The sequence below is a fragment of the Canis lupus genome, chromosome 5, assembly GCF_048164855.1.
Source record: "Canis lupus baileyi chromosome 5, mCanLup2.hap1, whole genome shotgun sequence".
Taxonomy (NCBI): Eukaryota; Metazoa; Chordata; class Mammalia; order Carnivora; family Canidae; genus Canis; species Canis lupus.
Window position 1 is genome coordinate 18,187,725 of NC_132842.1, and position 24,682 is coordinate 18,212,406.

General features: G+C 42.2%; 1 protein-coding gene and 1 long non-coding RNA gene across 2 annotated transcripts in view; one reads left to right on the top strand and one right to left on the bottom strand.

The window, feature by feature from the left end:
• Positions 1 to 21,022, bottom strand: part of LOC140633127 (coiled-coil domain-containing protein 144A-like) — a 606,261-nt gene extending 585,239 nt beyond the window's left edge. Inside the window, 4 exon segments of the mRNA XM_072825150.1 lie at positions 8,948 to 9,051; positions 15,907 to 16,080; positions 16,238 to 16,352; positions 20,553 to 21,022. Of these exon segments, the coding sequence (XP_072681251.1) occupies positions 8,948 to 9,051; positions 15,907 to 16,080; positions 16,238 to 16,352; positions 20,553 to 20,815 (656 nt within the window). The 5' untranslated portion in view covers positions 20,816 to 21,022.
• On the top strand, positions 476 to 7,536 carry LOC140633294 (uncharacterized). Its single transcript, XR_012030922.1, has 3 exons — positions 476 to 1,094; positions 4,317 to 4,463; positions 7,050 to 7,536. It is a non-coding gene; the product is annotated as an uncharacterized lncRNA (long non-coding RNA).
• Positions 21,023 to 24,682: the final 3,660 nt, after the last annotated feature.

The following is a 24,682-nucleotide window of genomic DNA, read 5'->3' on the forward strand; positions in this document are numbered from 1 at the left end:
AAGGTACATTTTAATAACTGGAAGGTATTCTATAAATTTTTTTTTTCAAGTTTTCATTTTAGTTCCAGTTTGTTAACATACACCGTTGTATTAAGTTCAGGTGTACAGGGCAGCCCCAGTGGCGCAGCGGTTTAGCGCCGCCTGCAGCCCGGGGCGTGATCCTGGAGACCCTGGATCCAGTCCCATGTCAGGCTCTCTGTATGATGCCTGCTTCTCCCTCTCCCTCTGCCTGTGTCTCTGCCTCTCTCTCTCTGTCTCTATGAATAAATAAATAAAATCTTACAAAAAAAAAAGTTCAGGTGTACAATATAGTGAGTGATTGCAAAATTTTTCTTAATTTTATCACAATGAAAAGAACAGAGACCGCACGTATAATAAGCTCAGAATTTCTAAAACCATAACGTTTCTATTGCGTCATGGAATACTGATAAACACGGGAAGAGTACACATTTTCAGAAAAATGAGACTTCCTATTCACAGTCAGAACCATCTACCCATTTCCAAATCTCCTTCCAAGGTCCCTCAGTAAATAATATAGGTACAAACTGTACACAGATAGAAGTCAGATACTGCCCTGTATCCAAAGCAATTCTGGGAATTACTTCTCTCAGCATGCACTCTTTAATAACATTGGTATAGGATGTCCATTAAAAACAAACTACTACATATACGTAATTTCATTTCTTTTTTTAAGATTTTAGTTATTCTGAGACACAGACAGAGAGGCAGAGACATAGGCAGAGGGAGACACAGGCTCCGTGCCAGGAACCCGACTGGGGTTCCCAGGACCCAGGATCACAACCTGAAACAAAGGCAGATGCTCACCCACTCAGCCACCCAGGCGTCCCCTTAATTTCCTTTCTACTACTGTTGAAAATCCGTTAAATCACATCAAAACTGTCTGTAAAGCGCTCCCTACGGAGATACGAAGGGGTCCAAAGGCAGCTGAAGACGTTTTGTTGCTCAGTGGGCCGGAGTAGACCCCAGGTAAGGTTCCACGACCTAGGTACGTGCTGCGGGGCCACCAGAAGAAAGACGGCCAAGCGCCCTGGGTGGTCACCCAGGGCTCAGCTCTCCAGACTCAGGCCAGCAAGGTGAGTGCCTCTCCCCGACCTCCTTGCCTCCTCCCCGCCAGCTGCAAAGTCCCTATCACCTGTTCCTCTGGTCTCCCAGCAACAGAATCCCCTGCCACTTTTGCTTTGTGGATCTTTCTGAGACCTGTCTGGGATGTGGTACCCAGGGCCCAGGTTGGCGAGTTTGGTACCACTCAGATGCCGCGGGCTGGGCGGCCCTCCGCCGCCCGATCTTGAAGCCCAAGGGCAGCTCGCCCCTCTTAACCGTGAAGCTAAACATGGTCTTCATCGCAAAGCTTTCAGGCTTCAGACACAGGTTTTCGCCGCCTCTACAGCTCAACACTTAGTGCTGGAGATAAGCCAAGCCGGCCTCGCGGCAACGTCCCAGCAACTGAGCACCGGGGTCCAAAATCTCTCTCTGCAGAACAAATGTACCCCGGCAATGCAGCTAAACACAAATGCGCCTGCGCACCTCAGAAACTGGCGTCACTCGCCTGCTCACAAGGAGCCCATGGCCAAGAGTGCCCAAAGCGCATGTGCCAGGAGGCCCAAGCCTCTCAAATCTCCGCGGCCCCTTGAGCTGGGCTGGCTTCCCCTCAAACGTTGCCGGGATGGCTGAGCATTATGGGACATTTGCAAAAGACTCTGGGGTGTGGAAAAGCAGTCTTCCGGGCCCCTGAGTGGCTCAGTGGTTGAGCGTATGCTTTCAGCTCAAGTCCTGATCCTGGATTTTGGGATCAAGTCCCGCACAAGACTCCCCCGCAGGGACACTGCTTCTCCCTCTCCCTGAGTTTCTCATGAATAAATAAATGAAATCTCAAGGAAAAAAAAAAAAACGTAGTATTTACATACGACTAGGGCTAGAGTGCATGAAAGCACGTTCCCCCAGAATACTTCCCTAACGAATGCTCTCCCTCAGTTTATTCCTCTTCCACATCCCTCGGGACCCCTGTCAGTCTCCATGGAATGCAGCGGATGCAGCCAACAGAAAACTGTTCTCATGGTCAGACTTGGCAATGTGTATCATCAAGTGCAAGCTCACAAGGGGAGAACAATTCACATTCCCTAGATGAAATGAAAACCCGTTTCTGCATGCCTCCTAATCCTCCCATTTGGCCCAGCCTTACCTTTACATTTTCTTTATTTTTAGTTTTTGCTGCTATTCCCCAATTGAACCTTTAATCAATCCAAGATTTAGTTTGCAGTGTGGTGCAACATTTAAGTTTTGTTTTTTTGTTTTGTTTTTTTGTTTTTTTTCTGAGAGAGAGAGAGGTACAGAGGGTGAGGGAGAGAGACGGAGGAACAGGAGCTAAAATCAACAAACACGAAAAATAAAAATAAACAGAGGCTTAACCAACTGAGCCACACAGGCTCCCGCGCCCCAACATTTAAGAACTCTTTAAAAAAATAGCTATTTGCTTCTAAATAACCCATTTTTTCTCACCTAGCTTAAAATGCCACTTTATCATAAATTCTGTTATGGTTTTCTTTTTCTGGGTTTTACACTGGATTCAATTGACCAGTTGCCTTGTATCAATCAGTACTCTAGTATTTTAACTGCTTTATACATATGCTTTAGTATCCAATGCAGGTCCATAGTTCCCCTTCTTAATCTTCTCCTTCAGTATTCTCTTGGCGATATTTACCTCTATGCTACTGGAGATATATTTTTAATCACTATGCCAAATTTAAAGAATTCATGGAGAGAATTTGTAATTAGGTTAAGAGAATTAATGTTAACAGAATCAATCTCCCTGAATCAGTGTATTTAGATGTATGTTATGTCTTTGTGCCTAAGTCTTATTTGACATCCCTCCTTAGCTTCCAGGAGGTTTTTTTTTTCCCTTATGTAAATCCTGCATACACTTCGTGATGTATTTATATCCTGGCTTTTTCTTTTTTCTAATGAAGTGATATATTTTCTGATTATAACTTCTAAGTGGTCACTCTTTTGATATCTGTATATTTATTTGGTAATGAGAATAAAGCACATTTTAAACTACATGCTTGTTAACAAAAGTTGGCAGTTTCTCGTAGATACTCAGGGAAGGCACGAATTGGATGGGAAAGATTTCACCAGAAAGATATACATCGAAGAATGGTATGATGTGGTTGAAAAAAAAATCAAGTAAAATACAAACAGGATAGGCTGTTCATATTTATGTGTATGTGATACACACACACACACACACACACACACACACACACACAGAGGCTGTATACGAATGTCTACAGAAACTCCTTTGAATGTGGTGGTAATTGATCCATTAATTAATTACAACTGGACTACAGGCGATATTCTGGGTGAGGCAGATAGAAAAAAGCAGGAGCAAACCCATGACAACAGCTAATACAAAACTAGCTACCCCTAAACTCACCAGATTCCTATTACATTTGTTAATGATTTTAAGGATTAACCAAAGTAGGAGCTGCCCCTGACTGGCTTAGTTGATAGAATATGCAACTCTTGGTCTTGGGGTTGGGAGTTTAAGCCTCCTGTTGGGACTATAGCCTGCTTAGAAAAGGGAGGGGGTGGGGGCTTAGTCAGGCATCTGCCTTCAGCTCAGATCAGGATCTGAGGGTCCTGGGATCAAGCCCCATATCAGGCTACCTGGTCTGTGGGGAAACTGCCTCTCCCTCTCCCTTTGTTGCTCCTTATCCTTGTTTTTTCTCTCTCTGTCAAATAGATCTCTCTCTCTCTCTCTCTCTCTCTGTCAAATAGATCAGTAAAATCTTTAAAAAAAAAAAGAAAGAAAGAAATTGACCAACAAAACCTAACAGAAGCCACTGTTGGCACAAGATGCACCAGCAAAATTGGGAAGTTTGGTGTCTGTTTTTACAGCAAGACAAACGCATAGATAGAAGTGTAGGCACTTATTTCAGAGGCCATTTAATGCCATTTTGTGCATGTAGGTCGCATGATTTGACAAGAAGTAGTTTGGAATGAGCAACCTAGAAACTAAGGGGGTCTGCATCTTCAGAAACTGCTGCTGGAATGAGCTACAGAACTCTGGAGACCACTAGGGTCCCTTCTGAGAGGGTGGCTAGTTCCAGGGCAGATCATGTTCATTGGTGGAGGAGCAATGAACAAAAACAAAGGAACAACAACAAGAAACCATTTCTTGGCCCTATTCAGCTTAGCTAGACCAAATGGTATTGGTGCGTGTGAATGATTGCAACTATGAGCATCAAGCATTTGTCTCTTACAGGTGCCAGCTAGAAAATTATCTTTTGTCCCCTTAGAATTCCCCAGGGTGACTTATGAGACCAGTAGAGGCTCTCTGTAGTGACAATTGACTAGAAGACTGACATTTCCTAACGCAACCTGCGATGAGAGGCAACGGCATTACTAGGCTATAAGGAGACAGGAACTCCACACCAGGACTCCAGGTAAGTTGAACAATTTGGTTGACTGTAGTGTTTTTGTATAGATCAGAGATACTCAAAGAGTATATGGTAGTCCAACTCTGAGCTTCTTTGTTCCTTGGTCGAATGCTAGGTGGATCCCCCAAAGACTTTCTCACAATCACCTGAAACCTAAGATTTCCAATTCCCAGACTTCTGTGGAAAACCATTTCGGATCTAGAACAGACATCCTCTAGAAAGTTCCTGATTAGAACTCCCATCCCCATGAGTCTCATGTATGTCCTGGTTCAACTTTGCTGCATACTCATTTGGTAGTTATACCAATGAAAATAACAAAGTGTTAGAGTAATGTATCTTTTATGATGAAAAGCAACTGAGATATGAATGCTTTACCAAATCCCTTAGCTCAGGTTTTCCAATTCTACTTCAGGGCTGTCATGTCTCCTCCTTTTAAGAGTTGCCAAGAAATTCACCACACACTTTCCATAGGGGCACCTGGCTGGCTCAGTCCATTAAAAGGCTTCGTTAAGGGAATCCCTGGGTGGCTCAGCGGTTTAGTACCTGCCTTTGGCACAGGGCGAGATCCTGGAGTCCCGGGATCGAGTCCCACGTCAGGCTCCCTGCATGGAGCCTGCTTCTCTCTCTGCCTGGGTCTCTGCCTCTCTCTCTCTCCTCTGTGTCTTTCATGAATAAATAAATAAGATCTTATAAAAATAAGGCTTCTTTAGCTCAGGTCAGGATTCAGGGGCCTTGGGGTTGCCCTGCCTCCAGCTCTCTGCTCAGCAGGGAGTCTACTTCTCCCCCTTCCTCTGTCTCCACCCCCATTTGTGTTCTCTCACACTCAAATAAATAAAAATCTTTTAAAAACAACCAACAGTTTTTCATAACTGTTTATTCATTCCTTTGGATATCTCTTCCCTTGCAGTCCACTCTATCTACCGAGGAAAACTGAATTTATGTCGTAATTAAACTATGATGAGAATTTGAGGGCTCCAGTGTGTTGAGGATGATCTGGGCCATGGTCTACTAAAAATCCCTGACCTGGGAGAACCACCTCAAAGGGACCACAAAATTAAATCAGAAACGTGTACTGAAAACCTGTATTCTGGCATTGTGGGAGTCAGTGAGGGAACAACAAACATGACATTGCGGTGTTCATGGAGTAGAGGCGAGTTTAATGCCACATTTAGGGTGAGCACAAAGGGCCTACGGAGTCATGTAAAAATAAGGGTAGTGACTCAGGGATGGATGCACAGGAAGAAGCAATATCAAAGCTAAAACTTAACGAGTAGGGGTTAGCCAGTGAGAGGGAGAGAAGCACATTCCAAAAAGAAGGGATAGTGTATCAGTGAGGATCCAAACAAGAGACAAACCACTTAGTAATTTCAACAGGGAACGTTTAATATAAAAAATGATGAACTATAACAGGAGATCAACTATAAAGATGAGAAAAGAAATCCAAATACCCTAAGGTGCAAGATTACCCAAGAAAGGTTACCCAAATGGGTAAATCCCAAGGCTGGGATTCAGGTCTCATTGAAGGAGATGTCGGAACTGCAGTCAGAGTTGCCCGGCCAAAGCTAGTCCGTGCTACAAAGCATGCAAACAGGAACTACCCTTCAGGAGTGCAGGGAGTCCTGTCTGATAAATGGATGTATAGGGAGGGTCAGGGAACAATGAGCCCACCGACCAGCAGAGCAGTGCAAGGCCTCCAGTGTATCATATGCACATGCAGAAGGATGCAACAAACCCCGTAGGGATACAGCAGAGTTAAGACTAAGGACTGGATGCAGAGAGTGAGTAGGGTGTCAACAGCATTTGCTAGGGGCATGGTATCCATTTTAGAAAGGTCACTGGCTGAGGCCCGGACTGCATGCTCTGGAGTGCACAGCTGGGAAGACTACTTCTGATGCTGGTGAAGCGGGGGCGGCAAGGGAGGAAGAGAAAGGAAGGAGATAGGAAGAAGAGAAGAAGAAGGAAAGGAGGAGGAGAAGGAGACGGAGAACACAAAGACGATGAAGATGAAGATGAAGATGAAAGAAGACGAAGAAGAAGAAGAAGGGAAGCAAACCGGAACATGGGCCAGGGCCAGCGCTCAATCTCCAGGCTAACAGGAACAACCCTCTGGGACACAAATGAGTTGAGGTTGGTAATTGGATGCACAGAGGAAGTCAGACATACAGGACTCAAACTTCTCTGCCATCCATCGTGCTTCAATCACACCTTCTTTAGCAACTTTGGACCCCCCCTCCCAAGTTAGCTCTTCTGTGGTACTGTCTTCAGACTTCTCTGTCCCACCTTCTCATTACTATCTCATCATTTAGTAATTCTTTATATTTACTTCCACTGTTTAAAATACTATGTCATATCTGTCTTCCGATTGGACCCAGACTAATATAGAGGCCAGGGAGTTGCACTCTTTGGATTTGTCTTCTAGAGGATCTACCATAGAGAGCACAGTTGAACTGCAGCTCAAAATATAGACAGCTGCTACATTTTCATATCCACTGTAGCACTCACACCAAGGCCTTGTGTCTCTGCTAGGCTGTGTCCAGCCAATGACTTAGCACAGAAGGAATACTAAAACCAAGTCATTTCTGTCTCCCGTAGGACCCCTCTACAGGCAAGCTTCTGATGGGGACTCAAGATCAGAAAACCCCGAGGGCCTGTGCTCTGATTCTCCAACAGGGGCTTGCCCTGAGATCCACGGTACAACTTTTCCCCACCACTGACACCATGAATAGCATAGGGTCTACTGGATCCTGTGACCAAAGCAGTGAGGACTCCTAAGCACAGCCTGCACCTGCTGCACAATTCATCTGCTCTGAGACCACTGAAGTCTTGCATTCCTTAGTTTCACCAAGGTGTATGGATGAAACGAGTACTCAATGTAGGACAAGGTTTCCCAACCTTGTACCATGGACATGGTGGATTGTTGTGGAGGCCTCTCTTGGGTATGTTTACCAGCACTCCTGACATCGACCCACTAGATGCCAGCAACATCCTCAGTTGTGAGGATCGGAAATGTCTCCGGACGAATCTATTGTTAGCAGTGTCTATAGCTAATAATACTGCATTGTATACTTAAACTTTGCTAAGAGGGTAGAGCTTATGTTAAGTGTTCTTACCAATTAATTGATTAATTAATTAATGAGACCAGGAAGAGACTTTGGGAGGTGATGGGTAGGACTATGGCTTTAAGGCATTGATGATTTCACAGAGGTCTATACTTATCCACAAACTCACTGAATTCGATACATTAAGTATGTACAGCTTTTGACATGTCAAAAAACAGGTCTCCAGACACTGCCAAATGCTCCCTGAGGAGCAGAATTCTTCTCCCACCACCCCACCCCCAACGCATTGAGAATTAGTGGCATAAAATATGCTACCTCCAGAACCCAAAGAGGTCTCCCAGTTTCTGTCTTTGTGAAAAGGTATTCAAAATGTGGCAATTTTTCTTTCACTCCTGCGAGAATATCCTGGCATGCCCACTGGATGCCTCAAAACTTCACGGATATGTCAATTCATGCCGTCTTACCAAGGGCCCAAAGCGTTATAGCCTCTTACTGATCCTCATGTCAAATTAGCATGGTGTCAATATGATAGGCCAATGAGATATTCTGGGGATGTTCAAATGGTCTAGCTCCATGAGTTAATAAAACGCTGAGGCAAATTAAATGAATGAACACTTTGCCTATACTCTATGAATATGAACTATTTCTGATTCACTAGCGGACTAGAAAAGAATGCATTTGCCAAATCAGTGGTGACACATACCATGTACCTGACGTCTTATCAATCTGTTCTGGAAGCAATAAGAGGCGCACAATAACTATGACTGGAATTACTCTTTGTTTAAGTTGACAGTAACTACAGATATTTGCCACAATCTATCCTGTCTCTGAATGGGCCAGACTAGTGAATCAAGCAGAAATGTGATAGAGCTCACCAGCCTTTCATCCTTTAGCACTATCCCACTGCACCTCTGCTAGGATGCAGGGTTGTTTTTGGTATACCCTACCAAATGAAGGCTTGGAGACAGTTTCAGAGGTTTCTGCTTGGACTCTCTAAATTTTTTTTTCTCAGTTATATTTCCTTATTCAGGAGAGACACAGAAAGAAAGGCAGAGACATAGGCAGAGGGAGAAGCAGGCTCCCTGCTGGGAGCCCTATGTGGGGCTCAATTCCCGGACTCTGGCATCAAGCTCTGAGCTAAAAAAGAAAAAACTCACAATTTCAACAAGAAACACTTTTAGCTACTGTAAAATCATACAGAAAAAAAAAAACTATTGCAAATGACATCAATCTATATTACAAAGGATTCTGAATTATACTATACAATGTTCTTCACCTTGTCCTGTCAGAGTAATTGTTTTCTACCTAACCGATCACATGCTGACATTTTTCACTATACTTATACTCTTCTTATTAAGTTAAACTTTCCGCCTTGAGAAATTGTTACCACTCTTTACCAAATACTAAGATTCACAAAAAAAAAAACCTTACCTTTTAGCGTAGTCAACTGCATTTATATTTGCTTTTTCTACTAAAAATGCCACCATTTTCTCTTTTTTTTCATTTATAGCAAGTAAAAGCGGTGTGAGGCCATCCTGTAGGAGTGCAAACAAAATTTATAATTTACAAAATTACATATTTGGATAATGAATCGTAAAAATTCTGAACGATCCTGTAACTTAAACATGTAACATAGAAAGTAAATAAAATTAGCCCTTTCGTTCTCAGCCCTCCATGGTTTCACCAGCTGCTCCTTCTTTTTAAAATACTGCTTTCTCACGGAGCGTGGGTGGCTCAGTTGGTCAAGCATCTGCCTTCAGCTCATCAGCTCAGGTCATGATCCCAGGGTCTCAGGATGGAGTCCCACCTTGGGCTCCCTCTGCAGCAAAGAGTCAGCTTCTCCCTCTCCCTCTGCCCCTCCCCTCCACTCGTGCTCTCTCTCCTGCTTGCTCGCTCTCTGTCTCTCTCAAAAACATAAAGTCTTTTTAAAAACTAAAATAAAAATAATAGAATAGACCTCCTCTTCCTCTTCAACAGATTACCTGCAGTCATTCCACAAACTCGCTTCAAACATTGCCTGGCTCCAAGAATCTTTGCTTCTCTCACAATATATATCATGGTATACCCTAGTTATTTTATTCTGCACCATCTAAACCAAAAGATTCTAGAGGGGAGGGGTTATTTTTTATCTCTGTATCTCCACTCTCTAAAACATAGTAGTAAATATTTAAAGTATCGTTACTGATTTTAATGGATATCTCCGGAGTAGTGTTTCTTCAATTATATTCCAAAGAACACATGATTTGCAAGAGATACTGTGCCCCAAAAGAAAGATTCAATGATCATCTATGTTTGTGAAACATTACAAAACTGCACTATACATCTAGCACAAATGAACCCCATTTACATTTGCTTATCCCCATTTGACAATTCCTTCTTTTGTAGCAAACATTAATACTTGAGAAACAAGAGTTCCCAGGGATATAGTTTTAAGAACTTTCCAATAAAGGTAAGGGTTTTCTCCAGGTTGTACAAACTTGCTGGATTCTCATCTATCAATGGTATGGGGATCCCAGATGTCAACATAAAACACTCCAGCTCCAAATGAGTCACTAAGGAGATGGACTCTGAATGAAAAGAGCTAGGTTTCAGGGCAGCTGGGTTGTGCAGGCAGTTGAGGGACGTTTGGTTTTGTCTCAGGTGTGATCTCAGGGTCGTGGGATCCAGCCCCACATTGGATTCGGGGCTCCCCTGGCACTGAGCACCAAGTCTGTTTAAGACACTCTCTCTCCCTCTCCCTCTCCACCTCCCCCACCCCCACAAGCCTGTGCATGTGTGTGCTGTCTCTCTAAAATGCATAAAGAAACCTTTTAAAAATTAAAAAGAAAAGTAAATAAATAAAAATAAAAGAAAGAAGCTTCAAATGAATTTTGACCACTTAATACTAAATAATCTTTGGTTAAGGTGGGCCCACAATGAGATGAGCACTCGGTGTTATTCTTTATGTGGGCAAATTGAACTCCAATAAAAAATTGTGGGTTTTTTTGTTTAAAATAAAAAATAAGAACAATAAAATATTAAAAATAAATAACTAAATAAATAGTCCTTGGACTTTCTCCTATTATACCATGATAAAGTTTTTTCTTAACTGTTAGAAAGCTCAGTATGAGATTTTTCTCATTTTTACCCTTTTATTCAAATTCATTTCCATATAACATACTATTAGTTTCAGAGGTAGAAGTCAGTGGTTCCTCAGTCTTATGTAACACCCAGGACTCATTCCATCATGTGCCCTCCTTAATGTCCATCACCCAGTTATCCCATCCTTCCACTCCACCCCTCCAGTGACCTTCAGTTTGGCTCCTATGATTAAGAGTCTCTTAGGCTTTGTCTCCCTCAGTCTCTCTGGTTTAAGTTTTTCTCTTCTTCCCCTTCTCCTCTGTCTTGTTTCTTAAGTTCCACATATGAATGAGATCATATGATAATTGTCTTTCTCTGACTGACTCAGGGTATTATGCTAAGTGAAATAAGTCAATGAGATTTTATTCTCTACTATACTCATTCTGAGAACCTAATGCACATCTACTTCTAAAAAAACCTGTTTGTATTCTAGTTTCTATTATCATTGCTATTTATGATTATTTTATAATTTAGACTAAGTGTAAATCAGAAATAAAAATGTCATGACTTACCAATAAAAATTCTAATACTGAATGAGCACTGGGTGTTTACATGTTGGGAAACTGAGATTAAGTAAAAACTATTATTCAAAAATTCTAATACTGCTTTATACGGATTATTTTTAGTATAATAAAAGCTACTATATAAATTGCGTATTTAGGGAATAATACCAAGGAGAAAGAGAATACTGTCTGAAATATGCATAATCTATCCAAGGAGAACCAGGATTAACTTCACATGGCTTGCAGATATTCCAAAAGGTACATGATTACTGTACATATATAGAAAAAATGTTTGTGAAAAAAAACGACTTTCAATTCTTAACTTAGAAAATTCATCCCGAGGCCCTGGGTGACTCAGAGGGTGAACATCATGATCCCAGGGTCCTGGGATCGAGCCCATATCAGGGTCCCCATAGAGAGCCTGCTTCCCCCTGTGCCTAGCTCTCTGCCTCTCTCTGTGTGTCTCTCATCAATTACTGAATAAAGTAATGAAAAAAATAAGGAGACAAAGAAACAGAAAATTCAATCCCAATCCTAAGAAATTAACATAAAATACAAAATATATATTATAAATTAATATGGAGTGTCTTGAAAATCATGAAATCTTTGTCAACATATACCATAAAACAGTAATTGTAAACTCAATGGTTATGGAGGCAAAGCAGGTGACACGAGTCAGTGAAGACCTTAGGCGGGGACACGAGCAAACTGGAGACACACGCCTCCTATAAAGGGACAGCCTCTGCACAGCATACCAAACAGCAGCATGGGCTCAAGGTACCAGAAGTGATCTGTAAGAAAAGCTCAAAATCCAGAGTTGTACATGCGTGCCATAATTTTAAATGTTAGCTCAACTGACAGTGGAAACTAAATACATCCGGGGGCCACATTTAGTTTATAGCCTACTTGTGTTTTTCTATTTGCTGTGACTGTTTCCAATGGCCGTGCGTAAAACAAATACTTGGACATCAAACCTTTCCTAAAGCATCAGGATCATGTTTTACCAACAAATTAGGCCCCACCTTCTAAGGAAAATTGCTGTGAAGACTCATTAACACCTACTGTCAGAATTTTCCAATGCTTGTTTCAACTACAATCTATTTGTATTTACTTCCCTCACATTGCTAACCGAACAGACAGGAGTTCAGAGGAATGCTGAAGCAAAGTTATTAAAACAATTACCATCTGTATTGTCACTAACTACATGCTGAATGTTTAACACAGTAGTGATTATGCACTATGCCAGGGCCCTATGAATTTGAAAGACATCCTAAGATAGTCTATCGCACAGCTTCAACTAAAAAAGAAGGTTCACGGATTTCTACTGCTGCAATTGGGAAAACCCTGCTTGTAATAATCAGAATGGTAGCAAAACACGTAAAATCTTTAAAGGGTCAGACTCTACTTATTAAAAGACTACTCATAAAGACTTCCCATCTGGGTGCCGGTGAATGACTGATAGTTGGAAGAAAAGGTAATTATTTTTCAAGCCAACGAGATGACCAATAATTTTCATCTGTAATTCTCAAAGAGATACAGACAGATGAAAGGCTAATGTTGGAGAGAGTGGAAGGAAGTAGCCAGTATCCAACTTCAGTTAAATCTCTTCCAGAGATTTAATATTTTTACATCTCTAAATTTGTATATGTATACCTACCCATTCAGTAGTTGTTAGCCAAGAGTTGTAACAGAATCTCAAAACCCTATTTCCAAATTTCTGCATACACACGTTATTGGATTCACTCTGTCGAAATCTTCACGGGACAGTTTAGGCTTGTAAATTCTTTTAAAGTTCCCTAGTTGACTGTGATTCACCAGCACAAGTCTAGCTGAGAACTAGTACAGTACACAACCATGCCAGTCTCCTCTTTCACCTATGTGGCCAATTCTCCCTATCGAGGATTCAGCCAAAAACAGAAATGAGTCACTTATCAAACCTGCATTCAATTTCCATGGCTAGAGGTAGAACAAGGACTAGTAAACTCAAAATGCAACTTGATTCCATTATTTACACACTCCTTACATCCTTCCCATCAAGACATTCTAGATTTGCAAGAAGAGTTTAGACTCGTATCTAAGTGGCTATAGCTGCAAAATACTATACTGTGTTCTTTCCTCTTCTTGTCCACTTTTTGTTTTTTTTTTAAGATTTCTATTGATTTATTCATGAGAGATGAAAGAGAGAGAGAGAGAGAGAAAGAGAGAGAGACAGGCAGAGACACAGGCAGAGGGAGAAGCAGGCTCCTCCATTCAAGGAGTGCCATGTGGGACTCGATTCGGAGACCACGGTATCATGCCCTGAGCCGAAGGCATATGCTCAATCACTGAGCCACACAGGCGTCCCTTTTTGTGCCCATTCAACCACCTGTTTACTGCCAATCTGATGTCCTTAGAGTCCTCCTAGAATTGATCTCTATATAAGTTTACAACACACTCACTGGTTTGTAAAGTAAGAATTATTATCCCTGAAAATTGAAGATTCCTTACCTAAACATAAACACTGAAGAAAAACAAACACAATCCCAAAACCTTGTCTTGATATTTCCCCTCACTTGCCAAATGTCTAAATCGCTCTGCATGTTCCTGACTGCTTTCTCCTTTTCCCCTCTTTTGTCCCTCTTAAGTCAAGGCTGATAAAAGACAAACTCTGACCGTGTTAATCAATCACTTTTTGATCAAATAGGAACTTCTCAACAGCAGCAAGATTTGATATTGTAAAATACACTTGTTTTCTGTTTTAAGACAAAGCCTATTTCCAAGGCAAATTTTGCTTTCCTCTGTTGTTTGACACTAAATGAGAAAACAAACTGGGTGAGAAAACATTTTTGAAAATAAAGTTTCAGAACACATTCTGTGTTCTCATAAATATTTGCCATAAATACATAAAAGAAACCTGTATTCTCTAATGCTTCTTTAGAGGTATCATTATTTAGGGGTAACTGAGTGGCTCAGTCCGTTGAGCATCTGACTCTTGGTCTTAACTCAGGTGATGATCAGAGTTATAAGATCCAGCGCTGCGCCAGGCTCAGCGCAAATTCTACTTCAGATTCTTACTCTCTTTCTTTTCCCTCTGCCCCCACAACACCCCCTGCTTGTACATGCTCACTCCCCCGCAAAAAATAAAATCTCACGGCTGAGTAATATTCCATTGCGGACATATACCACAGATTACTCAACAATTAGAAACAAAAAATACCCACCATCTGCTTCAACATGGATGCAACTGGAGGGTATTATGCTGAGTGAAGTAAGGCAATCGGAGAAGGACAAACATTACATGGTCTCATTCATATGGGGAATAGAAAAGAGTGAAAGGGAATAAAGGGGAAAGCAGAGAAAACGAGTGGGAAATATCAGTGAGGGGGACAGAATATGAGAGACTCCTAACTCTGGGAACCAAACAAGGGATGGTGGAAAGGGAGGTGGGTGGGGGGTTGGGGTGACTGGGTGATGGGCACCAAGGGGGGGGCACTTGACGGGATGAGCACTGGGTGCTGTGCTCTTTCTTGGCAAACTGAACTCCAACTAAAAAAATTTAAAAAGAAAAAACTAAAAGATAAAATAAGTACATAAACCCCAGAGTGTGAGGTGAAAAAATAAATAAATAAAAAAGCTTAATTAAAAAAAGGAAGGCAGGAAGGAAGAAGTATTATGGTAAGCCTGGGGGGCTCAGTGGGTCAAGCATCTCTCTCTGGTTATGGTCACGATCCCACTCCTGACATCAAGCCCCGTGCATCAGGCTACCTGGCTCAGTGGGAAGGCCTCTTCTTCCCCTACCTCTGCCTTTCCTCCCTACTCATGTTTGCTCTCTCTCATATAAATACAATCTTCAAAAATAAAAAGTGTTGTTATTTAAAGCAAAAGCTTAGACAGTTATTTCAAAATATTTTCATCCAGGAAATGTTTGAGCTTCCAAATATGAAAAATCGACCCTATCTATGGCACACAACAGTGTTTCTGCAAGGGCAGCGACTGAAGGTAATGCACGTCAAAGAAAGCACAGGGAGACTGGCAAGTGTGGTCATCACCAGCTCCCCATGCACACCTACCACCCCACTGAGGAACTACATAGGCTGAGCAGGAGCTACTCTCCGGAATGGGAGGCCTCACCGTGGTACATGGCTGGCAGAGTGGCTACCAGCACAAGCAGATACCACCTGTAGGATGTCATGGCCTGATCCCCCTGCTCTCATCTTCTGAACCTTAGGGCCTAGAGTGCCCAAGGCCTATTACAACCTGCTGCTTTCTCCTCCCATTTACATTCACCCAAGCTACTCCTCTGGGTCACGGTCTCCTACTCATCCCCAGAAGCATCCATTTCCTAAGCCCCTGCACAGCTTTCGGCCTCCATCAACACCACACTCCCCTCTAGGCCTTCAATCCTTTGTGGGCTCTGAGGGCACCATCTACTCCCAGGCACAAAGGGGAAGATTTTCTTTCTGGGGTGGAAGGGTAGCTAGCAGACAGAATGTTTCCTTACTATATGCATTACTTTTCTCTTTCCCTCCCTCTGCCTTGGTTTTGGAGTTGTTTCCATGATGACAGGACCTGCTGTATAAAATTCAGTGTCGATGTCTTCATATATATATGTGCTATAGTACAAATATATCTACATATACATGTTGAAAAACCTTTTGCAGCTACATTTATTTATTTATTTACTGATTGATTTACTGATTGATTTACTGATTTATTTATTTATTTATTTATTTATTTATTTATTTATTTATAATGTGAAATACGTTGTAAAAAAAACTTGACCTGTACCTTGTTTTTGGCCTCTATATCTCCTTTATTCAAAAGCAGCTTGCATGCTATTGAGATATTTCCCACATAGGCCGCATAATGGAGAGCGGTGTTGTCCTTGAAATCCTTAGTATTTACATCAGCACCTTTTCTGAGAAGAATATCTACACATGCCTCTTCTTGGCATTGTACAGCCTGTCAGCATTATAACGAGAAACAGAATGTAAATTCTGGAAACTGAAAGGAAACATGCCACAAGTTTCACCAATGAGTTATGTTTAATTGCAACAAATGTTCATTCCAAGGACTTCAATCCAATCCACCTCAGGCAGACATAGGTGTGACCACCCACCTTCACGAGAGCTGTCCTGTTTTCTCCATCACAGAGGTTTAGCTGGCATTGAGAAAGTACCAGGATCTTCACCATATCTACACTCCCAATGGCACACGCCAAGTGGAGAGCCGTCCTGTGAGCATGAAAGGACTTGTCAGGAAATTACAGTGTACCTTTTCAAAACATTCAAATTAATTCACAGAATTGTAAATGTTAAATACTGTATTATTCTCATGACTCCAAAACAAAGATTTAGTTTTCTTTGGAAGAAAGTACAATATTTATTAGTGATTCTTCACCACTCTATTAAAAGAGCAGCCTATCTGTTTAGGAAGAGCATGACCTCAGGAGGCAGCTCAACCTGGGTTTGATTCCCACTTTAACTCTGTCGCTTCACAGTGACCATTTAGCCTTATCGCAATTTCCTCATCCACAAAATGGGCATAAAAATAGTTGTCTCAGGTCGCCTGTCTGGCTCACTCTGAAGAGCATGTCACTCGATCTCGGGAGCCAGGGGTTCGAGACCCCTGTTGGTTATAGAGGTTACAAAACAATAGTAATAATAAATAAAATAAAAGGTACTTATCTCGCAAGACCTCTTGTCGTGATCCTTAAATGAGGATCCATGCAAAGTTTTAGAATACTAGTTCCTAGCACAAATATTATTATAGCTATTACTACAACTTACAAAGACCCACTACAATTAGGGAAAACAATCCAATTATGCCCACTTTGCAGCTACGTTTAAGGATGAGCAAGAATACTCTATTTCAATGATTCCAAGATGCTCATTTTGTCACCTTTTAATATCTCTGACATCGGAATCCAATTTCTAATTCAAAATGTCTTAAAACTATAACTGGCATGATTTCTAAAAATTTCTTCTTGGTACATAAATAGTGGGGCATCATACAATCTACGGTGTGTCTTAAGTGAAATAATAGTGACATATACAACAGGTCTGTTGCACTTCTAGTCCTATGCTTGGAATTACATTGTTCAAGAGCTAAAATAATTTTCAGTAGTTGAAAGCATTATGAGAAGAGAGGACTAAAAGAGCCAAAGAATTTTTTTAAAGCAACCCTTACTTTAAGTTTCAAGGGATTTTAAGTCAAAAGAAACTCAGGATTCAAATAAACGGGGAGAGTTCTTTTATTTTTGGGGGGGTGGTGGGAAGCTCATTTTACTAAGCATTTTAATTAATAGAAAATGTTTAGATTCATAGAAATCAAGTATTTTCAATTACCAATATTAGTATTTAGTATTATTGCAATGTCAAAAGGGCAGGTAAAGGTAATCTTTTACAATTTCTGATTCAGAAATGTTTTCCTTTGACAGGAAGTTCCAAGGAAAAGTTTCACGTGAGATTAAGTCCTAATACTTCCATTTAAAATTTCTCACCTAGGGGCACCCGGGTGGCTCAGTTGACTGAGTGTCCAACTTTTGGTTTTAGCTCGGGATGATCTCACGGTCATGAAGACAGACGCCCACATTAGGCTCCATGCTCAGGGTGGATTTTGCTTGAGATCCACGCTTTCCTTCTATTCCTCCCCTCCCATGACCTTCTATTTTTCTTTTTACAATAAATACATCTTTTATCATTTACAAAATAAAATAAAATCTCTCATCTTAGGAGTGCCTGGCTTGCTCAGTCTGTAGAGCATGTGTCCTTAAATGTCCAGCCCCATGATGGGTAGAGAGATTACTTAAAAATGAAAGCCTTAAAACCTAAATACATAAAATTTCTCATCTTGCTCATACTGGGCAACATGGAGTCTTCTTTTTTAAGATTTTATTTATTCATGAGAGACACAGACAGAAAGCACAGACATAGGGAGAAGCAGGTGCCTCACGGGGAGACCAATGTGGGACTCGATCCCAGAACTCTGGGATCACTCCCTGAGCCAAAGACAGATGCTCAACCACTGAGTCACCCAGGAGTCCCTGAAGTCTTTTTAAAATTGAAAAGATCCTGAGTAGACTATGTCTGCTACATAACTTGTGTTCAGGTTTGTCTGAGAAATAAATGGACTGAAAGAATACATAAATTTATTTGGAGAATATAAATAATAGTGAAAGGGAATAGAAGGGAAGGGGAAAAATGGGTAGGAAATATCAGAAAGGGAGACAGAACATGAAGACTCCTACCGCTGGGAAACAAACTAGGGGTGGTGGAAGGGGAGGAGGGTGGGGGTGAATGGGTGACGGGCACTGAGGGGGGCACTTGACGGGATGAGCACTGGGTGTTATTCTGTATGTTGGCAAATTGAACACCAATAAAAAATAAATTTATTATTAAAAAATTCATTTGGAGAGCTCTGTAGTTTTTAAAGATTTATCTATTTCTTGGAAAAAGAGAGAATGCAGGAGTGCGGTGAAGGGCAGAGGGGCAGAGAGATAGGGAGACAATCTCAAGCAGCCTCCCCATTGAACATGGAGCCCAACAGGGTGCTCAACCCCACAATCCTAACATCATGACCAGAGCCAAAATCAAGAGTCTGATGCTCAACAAACAGCCACCAAGGCACCAAGAAAGTTCAATATTTTTAAAGAAAACTTTTGTGAAGTAAACTAATATTTTTGAAATAGCAATAAAATGTGTATTTGCTATTTTTTAATTTTTTTTCAGAAGAGGGATACAACAAAAATTCTATAAGGTTTTGCAATACCATTTGTATTTTTTATTTTTTATTTTTATAAGGATTTAACCAAAATAAAATCATTAACCGTTCACTTATTAGATGTTATAAAGCTGCACATAATAAAAACATATGTATAGGTCATCCCCCGTGGCGCAGCGGTTGAGCACCGCCTGCAGCCTGGGGTGTGATCCTGGAGACCCAGGATCGAGTCCCACGTCGGGTTCCCTGTAATGGAGCCTGCTTCTCCCTCTGCCTGTGTCTCTGCCTCTCTCTCTGTGTGTGTCTCTCGTGAATAAATAAATAAAATCCTTAAAAAAATAAATAAAAATAAATAAAACCGTATGTATATATTTAATGTATGCATAATACAACCTACAATACAGATAAAAATATTCCCCTTAGTTCTGAAGAGGCTAAAGGTTGTTAGAAAATACCAATCCTCTCCCATCAATTTTTTTTGAATAGGAAGAGGGGCGCTTAGGTGACTCAGTTAGGCATCTGCCTTTGGCTCAAGTGTAGGGGTCCTGGGATCGAGCCCTACATCATCAGGCTCCCTGCTCCATGGGTTTCTGCTTGTTGTCCCCCTGCCCCTCCCTGCTGCTTGTTTGCCTGGTCTCTCTCTCAAATGAATCGATAAAATCTCTTTAAAGTAAATAAGTAGAAACTATTTTTTGTCTACACAAGATTCATATTCTTGTTCTCCTGGATTAGTTCATTGATAATAAACCTTTCTTAGAATTTTTATGTATCTTTCCTATAGAAATCACAGATTTTAAGAAAATGAAAAATCCACTTAGAATCCAAATGTTTGAAGATAACTAATTTTATATTTGCACATCTTTTTGGCTAACTCAAAACCATTGTCTGCTTATATGTATGTATCATCAAAACAATTTTTCACTCATTTAATGATCCAAAGTACAGCTTTGCATGTTAATGTGTATCAATTATCTCTGCCACATTCAGTGGTCACATAGTAGTCCAGCCTCTGGATACACTGCCATTTACGAATACAGGCCATTAAGTGACTCCTTAATACACTGCTATTGTAAATAGTGCTGAGAATAGCATATTGTATATTATTTATTTCTAATTATTTCCTAAAGATATTTTACATCAATAAGCTTCATGGCTCAAGGAAATACTTATTTTTCAATGTGGTACATAACCACCAAACTATCTGAAAAGTCCAAAACAACTTAAATTTTAAGTAGTATAAGTAACATCATTCCTTATCTTCACAAAGCTTGAGATGGAAAATGGGATTTTATGCCTCTTTTTAAAATATTTTATTTATTTGAAATTAAGAACACCAGCAGAGGGGAAGGGGAAAGAGAAAAGCAGACTCTCCACTGAGCAGGGAGCCTCACCAGGGGCTAAGCTCCAGGACCCAGAGATCATGACCCTGAGAGGAGGTCAGAAGAGGCCAACTGACTCAGCCATCCAGGGGCCCCTATCTCATTCCTGTAATAACTTCCCTGTAAAACGAAGATGTTCTTTTTCTCCAAAACATATGTTGTAAATATTTTGCAAGTACATTCTCTTTTATTTTGCTAATATTACTTTCTGATTCAGAGGCGTTTTTTTTTGTGTCTGTGGCTGAATCAAACTCCAGAATTTTTGCTTTTAATGTCATGAGCCCCTCTACTGCTCGCCCCGACTCCTCCCGCCCGCCTCAAAAGCCCTGTTACCTGTTCTTCCTGTCCCTTTTATTTAAGTCATGTAAACCAAAAACCAGCAACTGCTGTATCTCCTGCATTTTTTCTGTATCGCCCTCAATCACAGCTCTGTGGATTCCCCGGAGATCTTGATATCTGATGTGGTATCCGGGACCGGGGCTGTGGAAGCTGTCAACAGTCATAGTCATAGGCGGCGACCTGACCCTCAGAGGCCTGAGGTTGAAGCCGAAGCGCAGCAGGCCCCACCCATTCCGCGCTGTAGATCTCTTTTCCATAATGAAGCCGACAGGCTTCAGTGACACAGGTTTCACCGCCTCTAGTGCGATACACTCCCGCGCCAGCAATAAGGCAAGTGGGCCTCGCCTCAATGTCTCAGGGACTAAGCCCAACGACTTAGAATCTTCCTACGCAGAACCAGTGTAACCTAGCAACGCTGCTAAATGCGAATGCGCCTGCGCACCTCAGAAGCTGGCATCCCTGCGCATGCGCACAGAGGGCAGTGGCCAAGGGTGCCCAAAGCATATATGCGAGGAGGCCCAAGCCTCTCAAATCTCTGAGATCCCCTGTGAGCTGGCTGGCTTCCCTTTAGAAGTTGGTGGGATGACTGAGAATTTGGGGACATTTGCAAAATCCTCTGGGGTGTGGAAATGTAGTCTTCTGGGCCTGTGAGTGGCTCAGTGGTTGAGCATCTGCCTTTGGCTTCGGTCATGATCCGGGGTTCCTGGGATCAAGTCTTGCATCGCACACCCCACAGGGAGCCTGCTTCTCCCTCTGCCTATGTCTTGCCTCTCTCTCTCTCTCTCTCTCTCTCTGTGACTATCATAAATAATAAAAATTTTTAAAATTTAAAATAAAAAAAATAACATCACTCATTGAGCCCTGCACCACGCAGGGGGCTGATCAGCTCCCCCAAGTGCCCACACCTGAAAGTCAGCACAAAGGCCCCTCCACCAGAAGAATTGATATCAATCAATTAATAACCAAATTAATAACCAAATTTAAGACATACTTAGATAATAATACACTTATACTTGGTGACTTCAATCTAGCGCTTTCTACATTTGATAGGTCTTCTAAACACAACACCTCCAAAGAAACGAGAGCTTTAAATGATACACTGGACCAGATGGATTTCACAGATATCTACAGAACTTTACATCCAAACTCAACTGAAAACACATTCTTCCCAAGTGCACATGGAACTTTCTCCAGAATAGACCACATACTGGGTCACAAAACAGGTCTGAACCGATACCAAAAGATTGGGATCGTCCCCTGCGTATTCTCAGACCATAATGCCTTAAAATTAGAACTAAATCACAACAAGAAATTTGGAAGGACGTCAAACACGTGCAGGTTAAGAACCATCTTGCTAAAAGATGAAAGGGTCAACCAGGAAATTAAGGAAGAATTAAAAAGATTCATGGAAACTAATGAGAATGAACATACAACAGTTCAAAATCTTTGGGATGCAGCAAAACCAGTCCTGAGGGGGAAATACATCGCAATACAAGCAGCCATTCAAAAACTGGAAAGAACTCAAATACAAAAGCTAACCTTACACCTAAAGGAGCTAGAGAAACTCAAATAAACCCAAGGAATTTACTGCTCAGCAGACTTGTCTTGCAAAAAGTATTAAAAGCAGCGTGCTGAGTTCTTAAGGAATATGACAAAGTGAAATCAATTAAAGCAATGTTATAAAGGATGGGGAAAAAAGGAATTGAATATATTCTCCTATAAGGCAACTGCACTACCTGTGAAAAGGTGTAATGTTATTTCAGAGTGGACCTGGATTAGTTATAAATGAATATAACAAACTGTAGGGCAAGCACAAAAAATTCTTTTAAAGAAGTATATGGACAGGGTTGTCTGGGGGCTCGGTTGGTTCAAGCGTCTACCTTCAGCTCACGTCATGACCCCAAAGTCCTGCAATAGAGCCCTGCATTGGGCTCAGTGGGGAGTCTGATTATCCTTCTCTCCTGCTCCTCCCCCTGCTCCTTCTCTCTCTCTCTCTCTCTCTCTCTCAAAACTAAAATCTTTAAAAAGAAAACAGTATATGAATATGCTAAGAAAGAATGGAATCCCATAAAATGTTAAACTAAAAGCAGAGACGGAAGAGAAAGAGAGGGTGATAAAAATATAAAAAAGAACAACTGTAATGAGTGGAAATCAGTTGCCAACATGGTGAATATTAACCCAACTACAGCAACAATTACCTAAAATGTGGATGGTCTAAATATGCCAATTAAAACAAGAGACTGGAGGTGCCTGGATGGCTCAGTGATTGAATACATCCTGCCAGCCCTTTCTGGCCTACCAGGTCTCTGTGGAGAGGTCTGCTGTTAACCTAATACTTCTCCCCATAAAGGTTAGGGATTTCTTACCTCTCTGTTTTAAGGATCTTCTCTTTATCTTTGGAATTTGGAAGTTTCACTCTTAAATGCCGAGGTGTTGAACGGTTTTTATTGATTTTAGCGGGGGATCTCTCTATCTCCTGGATCTGAATGCCTGTTTCCCTCCCCAAGTTAGGGAAGTTCTCAGGTATGATTTGTTCAAATACGCTTTCTGGTCCTCTGTCCTTTTTGGCACCCTCTGGAACCCCCATTAAATGTAGATTTTTTCTTCTCAGGCTGTCATTTATTTCCCTTAACCTTGCCTCATGGTCTTTTGTTTTTCTCTTTTTTTCCTCAGCTTCCTACCTTGACATCAACTTGTCTTCTATGTCACTCACTTGTTCTTCTACCTCATTAAACCTTGTCGTTAGGACCTCCAGTTTGGATTGCATCTCATTTAATTGATTTTTAATTTCTGCCTGCTTAGATCTAAATTCTACAGTCATGAAGTCTCTTGATTCCTTTATGCTTTTTTCCAGAGCTTTTATATATATATATATATATATATTTTTTTTTTAATTCATGATGGAGAGAGGCAGAGACACAGAAGGAGGGAGAAGCAGGCTCCACGCTGGGAGCCCGACATGGGACTCGATCCCGAGACTCCAGGATTGCGCCCTGGGCCAAAGGCAGTCGCCAAACCGCTGAGCCACCCAGGGATCCCCCACCAGTAGCTTTCTAATTGTGCTTCTGATTGGGCTTTCTGACATCAAATTGTAATCCAAATTCTGTAACTCTGTGGGAGAGAGTACTGTTTCTGATTCTTCCTTTTGTGGTGAATAATTTCTTCTACTCATTTTGCTTAGTGCAGAGTGGCTAAAAACAAGTTGTACTGGAAAAAGGAATGAAAAAAAGAGAGTGAGAGAAAGGGGAAAACAAAGAAAGAACAAAAAAAAACAAAAAAAAAAATTAAAGCAAACAAAAAAACACAAAAAACCCGAAAAACAAACAAAAAACAAAAAAAGGGAGGGGTATCCTCTGATTCTATATACTGTAAGTCCCTCGACTTCCCCCCTGGAGTTTTCCAGCGCTGCTGGGTCAAGAACTTGCTCTTCTCTGTCCTTCCAGCTGGCTTTCTGGGGGAGGGGCCTGCTGTGGATTCTCAGGTGTGTGCACCTGGAGGGGCTGCCTGCCCGCTGCCAGGTGCACGGCTCAGTGTGAGCTGTTTATCCTGTGAGGCCCCTGCTCCCTGGTGGCCCCACTTCATCCCAGGCACAAGGTGGCACAGGAGGAACAAGCCTGGCGGCGGCCAGCTCTCCAGCCCTGGAGGGCGCTCCCCGCAGGGCCTCCCGCCGTCTCCCAGTCCGGGGCCGGGGCCGGGGTCCCCGCCCTGCACAGCTCGAGGCCGCGGGGCCGCCGCCCTGAGTCCTCCCGGCCTCCGCCTGTCCCGGGGGGAGCGCCGGATCTTGGGCTGTGTCCCCGGCGCACCGGCCCCGGGCCTGTGCTGCTGGAATCGCTCCCGGGGCCGCGCAGCCTCCTCCGCGCGGAGCCACCGCCGGGGCTGCTCCCGGGGCCCCGCGTGCGCGCTGCAGCCCTTTAGGGAGCTGGCGGCGGTGTGTGGCGCCCTCGCCCCCGGGGCGCACCTCCTCTGTTAGTGCCCCTGGGAGCCTGAGGCATCCCCGCCCTCCTGGGATCCTGCCGAGCTCCCCGAGAGCGCCTTTCCTTCCGGGAAGATTGGGGAAGCTCCCGCTTCTCCTCTCCGGGGCAGGGCCTTCCTGTCCTGGGGGCGCTCGCCACAAGGCCTTTGCC